The following is a 12,099-nucleotide window of genomic DNA, read 5'->3' on the forward strand; positions in this document are numbered from 1 at the left end:
AGGTATGAATAATTTTGTTCCTAACATACATAAGCTTTTCAGGTATGTGTGTATAATCAAGTACTAAATCTCCTGAAAGAAATTTACACATGCACCTTGCTGCCATTTGTTTAACATTTATAATAACCATTTAATGAAATATATTTATACAAAAATATTATGGCCCAAATGTTTTTTTTTCCTTTCATGTAATGTATTTCACATATGAAATGCATATAAAAGTCTAGAGAGGCCTTTAAACTGTCTAGGGTAATGAAAAAGTTTACTAAATGTGAGCCCGAAAAACAAAGTAAACTTACCAGAATAGTCTCAGATTCACAAGATGGTTTAGTAGAGGGGTTGTTTGGATCACACAACTTAGGTTGGTTTAACCACCTGCAGAGTGTGATCCTGGAACAGTCAGTATAGGTTGGGATGGACGGCCAGGATTTACATACACTGATGGCCAAATGACAGCAGACCCAATAGGCCCCTCGGTGTAGGAGCAGAGATGAGAGATGAGGTTACCTGGGGGTCGACCTACAGCGTGTGCAGTCAGGTGATACAGGGTCTCTCTCTGCGTGAGCACACTGAGTAATAATGAGCACATTTGAAAAATATGTAATTTTGTGTGAAAATGATACCCTGTCTGTTAAAATAACGAAATGCCAGTTTCATGACAGCCATGTCAGTGTGTACAGAGGATGAAGTGTATAATGGCTGCCGTCTGGCTGCACCACTGTGGCAGATGGGCACTGGGAAAACATATCAGTTGGAAATTGAATTCTTCTACTGGGTGATTTGTTGCGTTGTGCATTAAGATAATAGGCAATTAGATAATTAGGTTCCAAATGGGAACTCTACTACTGTTTTCGCTTCTGCTGTTTTGTCTCAGGTCATTTATTGTTTTGTTGCACCATCATTGAGTTGTCATGTGGACGCATGTTTTTGTGTTCCGAGTCATGATTTGTATACTTCTCCCATTACAAATCTGTAAGTGATTAAGAAAATAGGTTGCATAACGGATGCGTCATGTAAATATGCGAGATGGGCTAATGCAAATAATACTTTTAATAACAATTGACACTATGCTAAGCAATCCATATGTCAACTATATGGTGCTTGCAAATTACTGGAGTCTGGTCTCCACACTGCACATAGCCAGACTATGTGCATGTGTAAGAGGTTACAGAAGATTTGCTCATTCCTGCACCCAAGTGCCAACTTGCATCACCTGTTTATACAGTTCCTTAAGCACACAGGGTGCCTTAAGTCATACTCATCTTTAGTCCACACCTTCGTCATTGCTTGGCCCCACCTGACTGATCCCAAACAGTCGTTGGACTCCACAGCCCCCATCCCCACCCCAACCACTCACGTCCTGTTAAGACACATGAACCAATCGTGGGACAGAAACGCCAGGGCCCAGCATGTTATGGCTCCAAATCAACAATACTCATTGGCTGGGGTCCTCGGCCGTGTTATTCCCACTGAGCTGCTGTTATATGGGGAGGCCCCAGGTGAGGGAGAGCTATGCTGAGGGAGAGGCCCATTTTGGATGCATACTCAGAGGCCCACACACACCACTCGTCAGTCCGAAGACGTTCGCTTACAGGAGGAGGACAGGAGAGACGGTTCCCAGCATTTGTGGCAAGTACAACCTATTCTCATGACTATGACCGCTCTGATGTGATATTTCAGACAAAAATGGCAAATATATTTATTTATGTTTATTGCTAATATATTTCAGCATGATCAGTGATGATCAAAAGCTATACAAAACGACTTAAAGCTTGAATTTATTATTTGTAAAATTTGTTATTTGATATTTTTTTCTCATTTTCATCTTGAAACCTACTTTGAATTCTTTTATATAAAGAGAGCTTCTTCAAAAAACCCTCATAACTTTATGTGATTCCATGAATTTTCATGTGATCGTGTGATTTTCTTTTATCTGCAGAACTCCCATCACCTGCCTCACCTTGTATAGCCTCACGATGAGCAACCTCACGCTCGGTAACCTCACAGTGGGCCTGAATGCCACTAGCCCTGGGTCGAGTTCCGGCCGGCCGCCCTGGTACCAGTATAACGTGTGTGCTGTGGCGCCGTACGGCTTCATCTTCTACTTTGGCGTGAAGGTGTTAAACTTGGCGGTGGGCTTCCCCACCAACATGCTGGTGATGTGGATGGTGGCCACGCGCAAAACCGAGGGCTCCACCTCAGACATCTTCATCTTCAACCTGGCCGTGCTGGATGCCTACTTCTGCCTGATGGCGCCCATCGACATGGTCAACCGCCTGATCCTGAACAACCAGAATATCTGGCACTTCCAGCTTTTCGCCTACGGAGTCAAGGACACGGCGCCTCTCTTCCTCACCTGCATTTGCCTGGACCGCTACGTCGCCGTGGTGCACCCCATCCTCTTCACGGGCATCCGCGACAACCGCATCCGGACGGCCGTGACGGTGCTGGTGTGGGGGCTCATCCTGGCCTACGCGCTGACCAAGTCCCTCCTGGGCGTGCGCAGCACCACCGAGTACTTCAGCGGCCTCATCCTCTTCTCCTTCGCCGTCATGCTTTTCTGCAACGTGTCCATCATCTGGGTGCTGCGCAAGTCGGTGGCCGGCAAGGAGACCATGAACCCGGTGAAGAAGAAAGCCTTCCGCATGGTGATGATCGTCATGGGGATCATCATAGGCAACTACCTGCCGCCCGTGGCCACCATGCCCTTCGTGGCCTACTACACGTTCGTGGCGTTCCGCTGCCAGATCAGCATCACGGTGTTCTCCATCATGGACCTCAGCTGCAGCATCGAGCCGCTGCTCTACATCAGCAAGATGGAGAAGCCGAGCTGCTGCGGACGATTCCAGAATCCCCAGAAGAAGCCGACTGAAGTCCCTGCATAGAGGAAGCACACGCTGACAAAACAACGATTAGTCTGATGTACAGGTTTTACAACCCACATCCATTCACTGTATTTTTTTAATTCATTCCTTCAAATTTTAGAGTATCCATCTCTGTAACAGTTGTAGCTTTTCAAACTCTTTGTGTTCTGGACTATTGCATGTTTTCTCAGGACCCCTCAGGAGGAGACTAATTGATGCTGGTACACAGAGATCCCCCACACAACAGAAATCACGAGTTCTCGAGTCACGAGTTCTCTACATTGCTTGGGGACAGCGACTTATATCAGACCATAGGACACAGAACACAAGACACAGTTCCAAACACTTTTATGGAGAGTTGTTTCATCCTACATGAAAAAAAAAAAAAAGAAACGGTCATCACCTTGCTTCTCGCTCTCAGAGGGCGACCTTGAAAGCACAACACCATTTCACTGTGCTCTCTCCTTCTGTGTCGCTGCTTGTTCTCATTGTGGCTTGTTTACCCGTCATGAGATGCCCTCACTACACCCTCCTGCCTTGCTAGGACACATGCAACGGCCGTTTCTCTAGAGCCCTACACCGTCCGGGTGCCCCAGTCGCACCTTCGTAATTAGTCACTTAACGACTCTCTAATACAGTTTGTAATTAAAAAGGTAAGAGAGTCATTAGTAACCAGCCGCAGTGCACTGGGGTAAGGGCTGCAGATGGTGCACACCAAGTAATTGTGTGAAGAAAAGAAAAAACACACACACACACACAACATAATTAATTAAAAAGATGCAATTAGTGAAGACAGTGACGATGCAAAATGAAATACAGAATACCCCAGAGAGCAGAGCATGAGATAAATAATGTGAAGGCAGGTTCAGAGCTTCTATAATTCGTGTCAACTTCAAACAGAATTCAGCATCAAAATAACTTAACAGCTCTAGGCCCCTGTATGACATGGTTTAATAAACTGACACTGAAAACCCTTCAAGCTTTGTGCTTCAGCTACATTTTCTTTCAAATGTGTCATTCTACACATGTATGGGTTACTTGTATGGGAACTGCAAGTGGTACACAATCAACGGTTTGTTTTTTAGAGATTGGGTCTCTTCTAGTCTGCTGTGCCCTCTAGTGGCTGAACAGGGCAACCAGTATCAGCCAGAACCCAAAAAAGACATGTATAGCCAACATTTATTGCATTTAACAACTCATAAAATAGAAGGGAAACATGGGTAAAGGAGTGATTGATAGGACTGAGAACCAAAGATTCTAGAACAGAGCTCTGTTCTAGAATCTTTGCTGAGAACTAAGTATACAGATTGTTTACGGAGTCCATTTATTGGGCTAATGTACAACATAACTGATATCTCAGAGGCATACAATGGGGAATCCTTCTGTAATATGAAACATACAATGAGGCCAGACAAGACCTAATGTGTTGTAGATCACACAGATCACAGCTGATTCAGCTGGAAGCATGAACCCATAAACCAAGTACTATGGGTAATTTCTGTATAGAGTACCAGCATAAGCTTCAGTGATATGTTTCTTTTATAATACTTCTATATGATTATCAAGACTAAAAGAAGATTAAAAGGCACTGGGGAGTACATACCAGAAATACCACTGCTACTCTCTGTACAGAGTAATAAGGAGCTGTTTCTCTGTGGTTATAAGGAACAGGGAGTTGGTTCTTTGAAATGAGAAGCTGACAAAACACATGACCAGCTCTGACAGAGAAAAAGGATGTGAGGAGTGCATGAAACAGCACAGTGCCTTTCCACTTGATCCTCCTGCGACAGAGTTGTAGCGAAACAGACTACATCTTCCATGAGTCAGAACTACAAAAAAAAAAAAAAAACATGTTTTACAGTGAGACATAAGCCAAGTGGTATTTCCAAAAAGAGAGCCCCTTGTTCCTTGATTAAGAATGCGCCTGGGGAGCTTAAAGTGGGCGAGCAGAGGAGGGAGATGTTTCAGAGGAGCCAGGGCTCAGCAGCAAGCCCACAACATGCCAGCAGTAACAGACTCACATGAAAAAACATTTAGGTGAGGATTAGGTGCATGTTTTTATTTTTGCAAACCGTATCAATGTACAATGTGGAATAAATGTGTATTAATGTTTGTCTTTAACGAGAAACTGATTCAAAGAAAAGGATAAAAAAGGCTTAACTAAAGGAAGCGCCATGTCGAAACGAGCTGATGGCTTTTATTGTTTACACTGCCATGCTCTGGTATTTGCCTACGGCCCTAGCATGACTCACACAACATGTTCCCACTATAGGCAAATAGGCAACGTGGAAGGCACATTATCAATTGGGTCAAGTATACAAATTAATACATCCACTTGCAGTCTTTTGTTTGACGTACAAAATATTGGCAAATGTTTGTGATGCATTAGGAAGGCAAAAAAATCTCTAATGATCCTAGTCATCCCAAACATGAACTATTTGAGCTATTACCATCTGGCAAACGATATAGAAGCTTGAAAGCTCGTACCACCAGACTCCGAAGTAGTTTTTTTCACCAAGCAGTTAGATTGCTGAACCCATGCTGAAGACAACAAGCCACTTTTTTTCTTCAAACACACACACACCCTTACATTTATTTATTTTTTGAGGAGAAAAAAACACAACAAATTTTACTCTATTATAAACCTATAATGAGATGTAATAAAAGAAATGTTGAATCTCAAAACTTAAATCTTGAATCTTGATACTGATCTCTAATAAGAGGTCATTCAGACAAGCACGGCTTTATCTGTTAGACCTTTGCCAGTGTGATTTGCATCTTTCTAAGGGTCTCTGGACTGGCCAGAGGGCCGTTGGCTGATGTTACATAGCCGGGGTAAATCTCACAGAACTCTGGTGGGGGGCTGGGGGGGCAGTGGGTTCCGTTGCCCCCAGGCTCAGTCAGTGGTATGAGCTTAGCATGGGCATAGTCAATCTCAAAGCCCTCGAAGATAAGCGCGACCGCCCACGCTCCCAGCGACTCCCTAAGCAGCTGGGCAGCATTCCGCGTGGCCAGAGCCAGGCCCCTGTAGTCCTTCTCCTCCAGCCGGAGGATGTCGCTGGTCAGCGGCCGCCGTGGTACCACCACGGTCAGGCCGGGGGTGTTGGGGAAGGGGGTGAGGAACGCCACATGCCCGTCGTCCTCCCACACGCGCCACTGCTGCTCCTCGCCACGCACGATCAGTGAGAACAACCCAGGGTGCGCTGGGTCGTCGCCGTGGAAGGCGTAGCTGGGTGGGGCCTCCGGCGCTGGAAGCTTGGCGCGGATGCGGCCGCGCATCTCCTCGAGACGCGCGGTATCCCACCGCGGGCCACTCTTGGAGCTGCAGTAGCCCGGGTCATGCTGCTGGAAGTCCTCCTTGGCGGCCAGATGAGGCCTCCAGTCGGCCTCCAGACCGTGCAGGGGCAGCAAGTGCAGCTGGGGGGGACCCTGGTCCGACCTGCTGGGGCGGTGGATGAGGGCACAGCGTCTGACGCAGAGGCGCTCGCATAGCAGAGCCCCCACCTGCTGTGCTCCCAGCAGCAGGGTGAGGAAGTCTGGCTCAGGCAGCTCGAAGAGACTACTTGGGCCTCCGTTAGTCTTTAGGGTCACCACAGTAGTCCCTGGGGTCCAGGGGCGAGGGTGTAGGAAGGCCACGAGCTGCTCTGCTTCCCAAATCACATGTCTCTCAGGGACAGTGGTGGTGAATGCTGCCATCCTGTTTACAGAGAACATTTAAGAGGAAGTTACTGCGGTTCCAAGAAAGAGTTTGTGTGTAGAGGCTAGATGTAATCTATCAAGCTTTTCTGAGAAGTGACAACACCAAGTATGACTTGAACAGTCAAAAAAATTCTCCCTAAAATGAAATCAAGCCTACACTAAACAAAATATCAAAATAAGCTGTTATATTGACATACAACTACCTTACGACAATCACGTTAAGAGTAACAGTTCATGCTTAGCATTGTGGCTAACGTTAACATTGGCTAACATTTCCCAGCCAAAATATTTTGCGTGACGATGGGAACCACCTACCTTCTTAAAATTCTTGCAAATATCATAAGAGATATGCAAGTACCTGACAGTGACAAATTGGTTAAGTTCCTTCACTCACCGATCAACCTTTAACATGAGATTAGCTACTATTGAATTTAGCCTACCTTGTGGTACCATATGCGTACTTGGATATACGGAAGTAACTTACTGATGTTGATACGTTAAACAAACGCCAGATGGCGTCTGGACCCAAAGAGAAATAGGGATGACAAAAGTTTAGTCTCTGGGTTAGTCAATTCGGCGGAGTAATACAATGTTTCAAATATGTGACGAATTTCCATATTCTGATATAAGATACATTGCAAGCTACAATGTTGCGATATTGGTATCAGCCCTGTGCGCTCTACACAAGCCTACAGTATTCTTCGCCTTGCCTTTTTGCTGCTCAACTGGTATTGACTTCTTATCCGCTGACGCTTTCATGCTTAGCCTATCCTTTGTGGACAACCCATTTTTGCTCAAGGGTGTCACAAAGCTGGACTGAAAACTGTTGAACAAATAACCTCTCCCCAAACAATTTGGCAAGGGGTCAGCAAGCGTCAACAGTCGACCTTTTGTGTTGTGCGTCAGAGCAGGGCTGAACAGAACTCGAATAGTCGATTTTGGACAGTTGTAGGCTGTCTGGCTTGGAAAGAGGCATTTGACTACACACTTAAACACAAGAGACCAGTTTCACTCTAAGTGAGATAATTACTTTCCCTACGCTGTGAGGCTTGCCGATTGTAGTAATTCAGGGGATTAAGGTGCTGTATATATCCCCAGAACTAGGCCACAGGGCGTTTTCTAATCTGCTGTGAGTCGTGTGAAGTAGGCTACCTTAGAAACTCGAGTAGGCGCTGTGCAACACCCAGGGAAGAGCCCTAGGTCGGTTGACAAGATCATTTTTGAGGATCTGAAGCCATTTTTGAAGCTGGTTGTTTTAGGCACATTTGACTAAAAGGTGGGATTGTCTAGAGCCATGTGTTGTTCAGTTGTCTGCTACATTTGATAGAGTGTAGTGCTAATAATATGCCCAGAATAAGAAATAGGCTATCTGTCATAACCGACGCTTGAGTTTGGTTTGACCTACACTACAGGGGCCCATAATGGGCGACTTATCTGCAGGCGTAATGTGATCACTGACAGGCCACTGCAACCCCCACCCAGCTGCTAAATATGAACAGCTGGATTCTAAATCGCGTCAGCGCTCACTCGCCTGCCACATGTACACATTCGTTATTCACACGCGGGTCTGTTTGGAAACAGATAGATCAAAGGAAAGGGGTGGTGGTGGATGCCCCTGCGTTTTAACAGCTGTTCAGTCTGTGAATGCTTTGCTCTCTACAAGGCCCACACTCTAGGTATTTATGACGCCGTAATGACAAACGGAAGCAATATAGCCTGCAACAAGGCAAGCCATTTCACTGGGTCACACCTTTGCATATTGTATTTTCTAGTTTAGTCAGACAGGGCCCTCACATGGGTAAATAGATATCTTTTGTTATAGTTTAAAGTGGGCTCTCACGTGCATAAATATTTGTTTCAAGATATCTGTGTGATGGATCATCTCAATGGATCAAAAGGCACCATAACATGATTTTTACACTTGTTAATTTTCTCTATCAAAAAGGAGAAAACCAAACACGAACAAGAATTGCATTTCAATAAAGCTTTAATAGAAAACAATAGAGCAGTGTACAAGCAAACACACCTACGCGAAAAAACATGGCCCTGAAAGTGGTAATAGAATAGAATATTAAATAAAAATCCACACAAAAGCATTTAAGCCTATGTACAAAAAAACTGAAGGATTTCAGTGTGTAACAAGATTTCACAATATCATTAGGCCCCTTACTGGACGTGTGAGGACTTCAGCTGCTTCTCAGATGAAAGTAGGAGAGGGAGAGACTGAATGAAATGACACTACAGGGGTTGGGAGGATGTGCACGTATGTTTGTGTTACTGGGAACGCTTAGACACAATGGGTTACTCATGATTCTTACATCACTGAGCTATCTGTGAAGGTACTCCACTAGGTCACGCCACTACGTCTATCATCTGGATTACAGGAACTGTATGTGGACACAAATCTACCAACTGATGGTGACTACAAGGGGATGAATGCATGACTGGGAGACCAGCATACTGATGCTTCCACTCTCAATCTCCCAGACCCACACATGAACATTTCTAAAATCCCCTCATCTTCCCCCCGATGGTTCTAGGCCGTGCTGCCCTTGGGCTTCCGGTTCTTGGCAGAGCGCACCTCTTCGAGCAGGTCTTTCAGGTACTGGATCTCACGGCTGATAGAGTCGGCCTTCTCAGCCAGGTCGCGGTTGCGCTTTTCCAGGTCCATGCACTCGGAGTTGAGCAGGTCCTGCTCGACGCGCTTCTTCTGCCGGTAGCGGGTGGCGGCGGTCTTGTTCTGCTCCATCTTCTTCAGCTTCTTCTCCACCACCTTCGGCGCCCCGGACACAGTCTTCACCTTGCCACTGACGGGCGAGTTGGCGACGTCTGGGTCCGGCTTGGAATAGGGCTTGGTTCTGGAGGAACCGCCGGGCCTCGGAGAGGGGGGTGGGCTGGACTGGCGAGGAGGGGAACCGGCGACTGAGCCGATGCCGCTGTCACTGTCGGACTGCTCCTCGCAAGAGCTGAGCATGGAGCTCAGCTCCTCCTTGGGGCTGGCCAGGACCACCACGATGTGGGCTGGAGAAAGGGAGAGGACGATGCTGGAAGCCTGAAGGGCATCTGGGCCAGCGGTGGCCGCGGCCACCACCGGAGACACCACCTTCTCCAGCTCCAGAATATCAACCTCGCTCCCCAACTCGAGGGTGTAGGTGGCGGGCGAGGGGGACGGCGCTGGAGAGGAGGGCTCCGACTTGATTTCGATTTCCAGGGCAGCGGGCTCAGGGACGGTGGCTACTACTTCTGGTTCTGGGAGGGGGCTGGTGACTGGAGACGCGGGGTCTTCGGGGAGCAGGGAAAGAGCCAGGTCGCTGGAGGCGGAGGTGTCGGGGAAGGGCAGCGGATCCAAGCCAAGATCCATGTGGGACTCCAGGGAGGCCAGGAGCTCCTCCGGAGAACTGGGCGACTCGTAGGACCCGATGAGCGTGTCCAGATCCAAGTCGCTGAGGTCGATCTTCTCAGACATCCAGTCCATTCCAGAGAAGGCATCCTCTGCAAATGATAAACAGAGACAGATTCACCAACTATGAACGACAACCACCTTCAACATTCCAACAGCTAGACTGGACAGCACTTCCTCTTACACCTCCATGTAGACTAATTAATGAAGACCATACTGTACAAAAACTGCCAATTATTTACACATCAGACTAAGTAAAGGTTCATTTGATTGCACAAGCGAGGTGGTGGGCGCTCACCTTTACTGTTCTCTGCACCTATGTGAGCATTCAGCAGCTCATCGGCTGAAAGCCAGGGCAGAGAAGTTAGCAGGTCGGCCTTGGATCCCAGGAGGGTTGGAGGGGAGGGAGGGGGAGAGAGACAGGGGAAGGGAGAGGAGGAGGAGGAAGAGTCAGCATAGGAAGAGAAAGAGTGGGGTGAAGCACACCCCTCTGACAGAGGTTCCTCTTCATCGTCCAGAAGGGGCCCAAGAGGGTCATCCATAAGAAGCGAGGGCCCCAAGAACAGGGACCCCACGTCCTCCATAGCGAGTTGTGAGCTCAGAGACGACATCACTGCTGCGGGTCAGGGACACGAGGAGCAGAGGTTTCGATGACGACAAGTCGAGCGCGAGTTTTATGCTGTCGACGGCAGCAGAGCTGAGGGGTTTTGCCTCGAGAGACCTAAGAGAAAGGGGGAGGACAAAAGGATGATGAGGACTCAAACTCCTGTGAACCACCAAGTATTGCATGGCCAGAAGCAATCACATCACAAATGCATTCACATACATTCTTTTGTGTGACAGTTGGTTGCTTTTGCATCACCTGTCAAGGTGAGCATACCATGTTGTGCACATTTTCAGACATTTCATTCACTTTGTATTAAAACTGTCTGTCCCATCAGGGCACAGCTGATACCAAAGACTCATGCAGAGGGAAACTGTCAATTCTCACTTCTACATTTCGTGTAGCTATTCTAAGCAAGTTCATCAGAAGGAGACATCATGTGGAAATCACCCCCCGCCCTTTACGGGAAGCCGAGCTTTCCTTATTTGGGCATGGTACGACCGGTGACTCCGCCCACAGTCTGAGTCTCAGCTGGGGATGTGTCCTTACCGCCATTTCCACTACATCCTACTACAGTGGGGAACCGAGGACGGTCGCCATTTTAAAAATGCCACGTTGTCTAGTTAATGACCAAGGACTTCCTTTAAGTTTGTTTACATCGTAGTTCGTTGTACGATCTAATTTAGCTACTATTGTCATTGAAACACCAAATAAATGCGTCTGGCTAGCTCAAGTCTAGGATACTAACCTTAACGTAGCTAAGGATAACGCAAGTTAAAGAACCGGAAACACACATTTCCGAAATTAACATTAAGTTATCATCAGGTGATGTGACTAGTCTACAACGTTTCAGGTTAACTGACTTAACAGCAGAGAGGGAAGTTAGTGTTGATCTTTCAAGCAGATTTGCTAATTTTGCTTAACATTAACGTTACCAGCGAAGTTGGCTAATGATACCGGGCAAGTTAACAGATCCATTTAGACACTGTGAAGCTAAAAGACTCGTGTCAAATAAGTGACATTCACTGTAAGCTTCTCGTGAAGCCATTTAAAGGTTACTTACGCCATTTTGCCAAATAAAGCCAGTGCACTTAGCCGATGCACTGCAGGGGTTGCCGCTGCTAGAGATGCCGCTGCGCGCTATACTGCCATTTTGGGCGGGAGAGCTCCACGCTCGGAATGCTATAGTTGACTGCAAGGTAGAAAGAACCCCGGCAACTTGTCACATGACAATATATAGAGACGCATTACCGTCTGCAATAACCTTCCGCCAGTGTCATGTTTTGCACATCAATCCGCCTGACGCAACACAATACTTGGTTTTGATTGGTTCATCGACTAGTCTGTCATTTCACCTGAGACAACAAAATAGTACCAAGTAGTCCACCCACGTACAAATCTGCGATGTGGGTCATGGAAATATTTAAATTTCCTGTAAACGGAAGTGTTTTTTTTGTTTAATCTATGACGTCCAAAAAACAGTTTGTTATTTATGTATCCCAGTAGGCTTCTTCATTTATAGACGAAACGTA

The 12,099-nt window shown here is 46.8% G+C and overlaps 3 protein-coding genes across 6 annotated transcripts; 1 reads left to right on the top strand and 2 right to left on the bottom strand.

Annotated features, from left to right (window-relative positions):
* The first annotated feature begins 1,949 nt into the window (after positions 1-1,949).
* Positions 1,950-2,885, top strand: LOC121717881 (P2Y purinoceptor 1-like). Its single transcript, XM_042102585.1, has one exon. The coding sequence runs from the start codon at positions 1,977-1,979 to the stop codon at positions 2,883-2,885; it is 909 nt and encodes a 302-aa protein (XP_041958519.1). The 5' UTR covers positions 1,950-1,976.
* A 2,017-nt stretch (positions 2,886-4,902) lies between these two features.
* Positions 4,903-7,361, bottom strand: LOC121718217. Of its 4 annotated transcripts, none has more exons than XM_042103143.1 (2): positions 7,274-7,361; positions 4,903-6,561 (listed from the first exon to the last, which is right to left on the bottom strand). In XM_042103143.1, the coding sequence occupies exon 2, from the start codon at positions 6,558-6,560 to the stop codon at positions 5,616-5,618; it is 945 nt and encodes a 314-aa protein (XP_041959077.1). In that variant the 5' UTR covers position 6,561; positions 7,274-7,361; the 3' UTR covers positions 4,903-5,615. The 4 variants fall into 4 exon arrangements, with proteins under 4 accessions (XP_041959077.1, XP_041959076.1, XP_041959075.1 ...); XM_042103142.1 differs by lacking the exon at positions 7,274-7,361 and adding an exon at positions 7,048-7,267; XM_042103141.1 differs by lacking the exon at positions 7,274-7,361 and adding an exon at positions 6,879-7,041.
* A 1,171-nt stretch (positions 7,362-8,532) lies between these two features.
* On the bottom strand, positions 8,533-11,787 carry atf4a (activating transcription factor 4a). Its single transcript, XM_042103122.1, has 3 exons — positions 11,631-11,787; positions 10,262-10,684; positions 8,533-10,055 (listed from the first exon to the last, which is right to left on the bottom strand). The coding sequence occupies exons 2-3, from the start codon at positions 10,572-10,574 to the stop codon at positions 9,100-9,102; spliced, it is 1,269 nt and encodes a 422-aa protein (XP_041959056.1). The 5' UTR covers positions 10,575-10,684; positions 11,631-11,787; the 3' UTR covers positions 8,533-9,099.
* Between the last annotated feature and the right edge of the window lie 312 nt (positions 11,788-12,099).

This window comes from Alosa sapidissima, chromosome 9 (genome assembly GCF_018492685.1).
Source record: "Alosa sapidissima isolate fAloSap1 chromosome 9, fAloSap1.pri, whole genome shotgun sequence".
In the NCBI taxonomy this organism is placed as follows: Eukaryota; Metazoa; Chordata; class Actinopteri; order Clupeiformes; family Clupeidae; genus Alosa; species Alosa sapidissima.